The sequence below is a fragment of the Anser anser genome, assembly GCF_964211835.1.
Source record: "Anser anser genome assembly, chromosome: 13".
Classification (NCBI taxonomy): domain Eukaryota; kingdom Metazoa; phylum Chordata; class Aves; order Anseriformes; family Anatidae; genus Anser; species Anser anser.
The window spans coordinates 13,350,792-13,356,051 of record NC_139734.1 but is presented as its reverse complement, the minus strand read 5'-3'; the positions used below and the strand labels follow the sequence as shown (position 1 = coordinate 13,356,051).

The following is a 5,260-nucleotide window of genomic DNA, read 5'->3' as shown; positions in this document are numbered from 1 at the left end:
GGACCCCCGTGGGCGCGCTGGTCTCTTCTTTCCGTGCTCTTTATGTTGGCCCTGCTGAGGCAGGGCAGTGCCGGGTGCTGTGCCGTCCTGCGGCAGGGTGCTGCCACCTCTTGCTGCGGGGACAAGGACGTTCCCCTGCTCGGTGCTGCCCTGGCTGCCTGCTCCGCTGGGGCAGAGCAGAAGCCGGGAGCAGAGCCCTGGGCTCCCTGGGTGCAGCTGCATGCCCTGACCACCATCTGCATTCATCCTCTTCCAGCAAGGTTGCTCAGGTCCATGCGGCAGTTAGGGTGCTGGCTGTGCAAGGACAGGCCTTCCTCCTCGTCAGGGAACTCCTGCAGCCCAGAGAGGAGACCATGGCAGCAGGATGCCCTGCAGGCAGGCCTCTCCCTCCCCTTTTTCGGGTTGCAGCATCTCTCAGCGGTGCTCTCCGTGTCAGTGTTGCAGCAAGGGCCCAGCCCTGGACTCTGAGCCCCCCCCAGGGTGCAGCCCAGCCCCAGCTGGCAGTGAAAGACCGATGTGTTGGGGCAACTCTCAGCCCAGAGATGTGACACTTAAAAGGGGAAATCCAGCCCCTGTGCCTCCCCCTCCCAAGGGCAGAGCGAAGACCCTGGCACCATCCCCGTGCTGTGGGCTCCAGGGCACGGCAGGAGCTGCAGGCTGCGATCAGGGATGCCAGGCACATCCAGGAACAGATCCAGCACACGGTGCCAGGGACGAGCTTTTATTTCTCAGCCAGCAGAGCTCAGCGTGGCCCGGCTGGAAGCCACTGGAGCCGATGAGGCGGGGCAGGGGAGGCAGCAGGAGCGCTGCACAGCAGGGCTGCCAGTCCTGCTGGCGGCACGGCAAGGACAGCATCGTTCCTGTGTCACTGCCCAGTCCCCAGCTGGTGGGAGCTGGGACACTGGGGCTTGTCCTGGGGGCACTGCAGCCCCTCTGCCCAGGCTGTGCCCCCACGTGGGCAGCCCTGCACCCTTTCCCCCATCCAGCCCTGCTCAGGGATGCCCGTGCCGCAGTGCGGTGGCCCTGAGCTCCCTGCTCTCTCTGCACTGCCCCAGGGGTGCACCATCCCCTTCCCCAGCTGGTGTGGGGCAGGGAGGCACTTCTGCCCCCCCAGCCAGCTCCTGGTCTGCCCCCGAGGGCCCAGCGTAAAGCACTTCCCCAGCAGCGATGGCTGGGGGGGAGCCGTCTCTGCCTGCTCGGTGCCCCCCACAGCTCTCCTGTCCCTGCTCCTGCTGGGATGTTCCTTGGTCCAGAAATGTGTGCGTCAGCTCTGGTGCTCTGCCTGGCTCGTCCCCAGCCATGCTCCCTGCTCCAGTTCGCTCTGCCCCACCAGCTCCCTGCTCCGGCCCTCGTACGAGCCCTGCTGCCCCCTTATGCCCCACAGAGAGCTTTTCCAGCTCTGCTGCTGGGTTCTCTTCCTCTTTCACTTTCTCCTCCTCTTCTTCCTCCTCCTCTTTCACCTCCTCCACTGTCTCCTTCTCCCCTTCCTCCTCCCTTTCCACTGTCCCTTTCTCCCCTTCTTCCTCCTCCACAACCACCTCTTTCTCTTCCTCCTCCTCCTCCACCACCACCTTCTTTTCCACAGTCTCTTTCTCCCTTTCTTCTTCCTCCTTCACCACCACCACCTTTTCTACTGTCCCTTTCTCCCCTTCTTCCTCCTCCACCACCATCACCTTCTCTTCCACTGCCTCTTTCTCCCCTTCTTCCTCCTCCACCACCACTTCCTCCTCCTCTTCCACTATCTCCTTGTCTTCCTCCTCCTCCTCTTCCTCCTCCGCTGTCTCCTTGTCTTCCTCTCCTGTCCCCCTCCCTGCCCCACAGCTCTCTGGCTCTGCCCCGCAGGTGCCCAGGTTTGCTTCCTCTCCCTGCCCCATTCCATCCCTCACCTCTGCAGGCTCCGGGGCTGCGTCTCCTCCTGGTGCTTCTTCTTCATGCCCATCCCCAGGGTTCCCTTGCTCTCCTTCGTCAGCCCCTGATGGCCCCACTGCTGTGTCCTGCTCCCCTCCCTGGGTCTCCAGGACCCCAACCTCCCCGTGCTGCCTCCCCCCTTCCCCCTCCTGCCCCCCGCTGCCCGCTGCAGCCCCTTTGCCAGCCCTCGGCCCTTGGGGCTGCCGGAAGAGCCCCTGGTAGCGCTTCCGATCCTCCACGTGCTTCTTCCTCATCCTCTCCCCCAGCTGCTTCAGCTCCTTCTTCACGGCGGCCGCCATGGCGGGGTCAAGGTGGGCCACGCGCAGGAAGTCCTCCCGCGCCTCCCGCTCGTTCCACACGGCAGCGTGGGCCTTCGCCCGCTTGAAATAGGCCTTGGCGTTGTCTGCCGGGAGAGGACAGCCCCCACCGGGGTCCTGCAGCTCGGCGACACAGGAGCTGGAGCCCACCAGGTACCGTCAGGCACGGGGGGTCTGGGTATGGGGTACCTCTGTGGGCAAGGGACTTGAGGGACATGGGGTGGGCACCGTTGTGGGCTGGGGGACCAGGGGACGTGGGGTGCAGGTGCCATCATGGGCAGGGGGAAACCAGAGATGTGGGCACTGCCATGGGCAGGGGCACCTGGGACACGGGTGGGCAGGGGGATCCGGGTCACAGTGACACAGGGACTTGGGACGAGCTCCATTGTGGGCAGGGCGATGTGGAGGGCAGGGTCCCACAGAGTCCCTAGGGGCCGTGGTCGCGCTGTGGGTGGGGGGAGGCAGGGCGCGGGTACCTTTGTGCTTCTGGAGGAGCTCCGTCGTGTGCTCCAGCACCTCGTAGTACTCGCCCAGCTCCAGCTGGCACTGGCAGTAGTTGAGCACCAGCGGCGTGACCAGGCTCTCCAGCTTCAGCCAGCCATCCTCCCACGGCTTCTCCTGCCCCACAGAGCGGGCGGATCACGGCTGCGGCCGTCCCTTCAGGGCACCCAGCGCCCATGGGAGGACCGCTGTGCCAAGTAACCCCAGCAGGGCTGGCAGGAGGTGGCCGGGCCCCGCTCACCTTGGCCTGGAGGTTCCTCAGGCAGATGATGGCCTCCTGGTACTTCTCCGCCGCCTGCCGAAACTCCTTGCGGAGCACGAGGCGGTTGCCCTCGCTGTGCAGCACGGGCACCGCCGCCAGCTTCTCCTCCTTGCTCATGGCCCAGGTGTCGCGCTTGTACGCCGAGGGCTCCTCCACCTGCGCGGGCAGCGGGCCCTGAGCTGGCTGCCCCGGCCCTCCCCAGGCCAGCAGCCATCCCCGCGGCCCCCCCTTATACCCGGAACAGCTCCATGATGAAGATGAGGGGCTGCGGCGTCCGCTGCAGCTCGTCCAGGTCGTCGTAGCCCGTGCTGTGGTAGTCGAACATGTTGCCCATGCCGCAGCGGTGCTTCTGCCCTTCCAAGGGGTCCCGGCCCTCTGCGATCCTCCGCATGCCCTTGGACACCAGGGCGTACATGCCGGTGTGCTGCAAGGGGGGAGCGCCCCGCTCAGCCGTGTGGGGCCGGCCCGTACCCCCTCCTCTGGGGCAGCCCCCGGGGTGCCACAGCTACGTGACACCATGATGGGGACAGCCAGCAGGTCGTCCCGCACCCCTGCGCTTGCACCAGACAATGTTTGGGGGGGCCATGGACCCGTGCTACGACTCTTCTCCCTGCGGGATGCGGATGGGGCCTGCAAAGCCCCTCACTCACGATGGCATCGCACCAGAACTCCGCCACCTCCCCGGCCCTCATGGAGCTGAGCAGTGTCTCCCAGATCTCCATCTTGAACATCTTGCCCACGATGATCTCCATGGGGATGCCGGCCTCCCGGCTGTCGTCGATCACCGTCCGCTCGAAGTTGTCCTTCAGCGTCTGGAAGTGGAAGGTGATCTGCCCCGGAGAAAGCGCAGTGTCCGTGGGGGTGGCCCCGTGCCTGGCCCAGGGCAGGCAGGTGTGGTAGGAGCCCTCAGTCCCCTCGCCAACCCCAAGCCCCTCTGCCGCAGGGCCCGGACGTGGGGACGAGCCCGCTCCCAGCAAGGTGCGGGCTGGATTGGCAGCTCTCCATCTGCAGCAGGGAGACTGTGCCTCCTGCCAGCTCGTCTTAGACAGAAAGCAGATGGCGGAGCGTCTTAACGCCCATCGTTGCTATATCTGGCTGCTCTCTCTGAATATCCCTTTATAGCCCAGGACAGAGAGCACTCCCATGCGAGGACCTCGTGGTACCCACCCTGATCTGTCCATAGCTGTGGGTCTGGGGACCTCAGAAACCCCAGGGTGCACCCCATTGGCACCTCCACTCATATTTGACACGTCAGAAAAGGAAGGAGGATTTCCAGCAACCCATCACAGCTGCTGAACTCCACCGTGCCTTGAAGAGCGGAGGGAAGAGGCAGGTAACAGCGCTGATGTTGGGTGAATGCAACAGGCACCGTCAGCCATCGCTGTGAGGGCAATGTGGCTGCCTGTGTCCAAAGCAGCCCCACCTGCACCCACCTTGCGAGGGATCTGCTGGGGATGGGATCTCCCTGTAGGCCTGGAGCACGGCTCACAAGCAGAGAATCTAATCCTCAGGTAACGGGCAGGGAGGGAGGTGTCAGACCCGTTCCCCTCTCTCTCAGGGTTCTGGGGTAACTACCAGCACAATTTACCTTGCTCCCATCCTGGAATTTCGGCAGCTCCCCTTGGCCTCCGTGCAGGATCTTCTTTTTGACCCCTTCCACATTCAGCAGGTACGTTTCCTCCATGGCTGCTCCCGCCGGCCCTCAGGAGCAGGTCACGCACACATACACAAGCACGTACTCCAGCCTTTCCTGAGCTCAGTGTTGTCCTCAGGACATCTACCTGTCTGGACTATATGGACACACATATCATCTCCCAGGGCTGCTGCTCGCCTTTCACCTTCTGTGCCAGCTGTCCCCAAGCCGTGGCAGCACTTGGAAGCCCTTTCCTCTTCTTCTGCTCCTCAGGTTCTGAGACAGGCTTCCCCCGTGGCACACCCTTGCTGAAGCCCGTGATGCGTTTCTGTTGTGTTCTGCCAGCTGCTGACTGGAACTGCCTTTCTAATCCTCTTCCCACCCTGCCAGGTTAATCGGGGATTTGCCTGCCTAGCCTGTGAGGAATTAAAGAAGCTCCCTAATCAGGAGAGCCTCGTTCCTTCCGCAGCGGGGTCCCCTTCTCACGCAATATCCCTTTGACCCAGCCATGCCAGGAGCATTTCAATGGAAGGAGCCCAGTTACACTGGCATGAGCACCAGCCAGGGGCTGTGTGGTCAGGCACAAGCTGACAAGAGGCAGCGCTACCCTCTCCCCTGGAGAACGTGGAGGAACAGAAC

At 63.8% G+C, this 5,260-nt stretch overlaps 1 protein-coding gene across 1 annotated transcript; it reads right to left on the bottom strand.

The window, feature by feature from the left end:
- Positions 1 to 705: 705 nt before the first annotated feature.
- Positions 706 to 5,170, bottom strand: LOC310881093 (uncharacterized protein). Its single transcript, XM_083797860.1, has 6 exons — positions 4,577 to 5,170; positions 3,639 to 3,818; positions 3,224 to 3,412; positions 2,968 to 3,144; positions 2,702 to 2,843; positions 706 to 2,311 (listed from the first exon to the last, which is right to left on the bottom strand). The coding sequence occupies exons 1-6, from the start codon at positions 4,670 to 4,672 to the stop codon at positions 993 to 995; spliced, it is 2,103 nt and encodes a 700-aa protein (XP_083653986.1). The 5' UTR covers positions 4,673 to 5,170; the 3' UTR covers positions 706 to 992.
- Between the last annotated feature and the right edge of the window lie 90 nt (positions 5,171 to 5,260).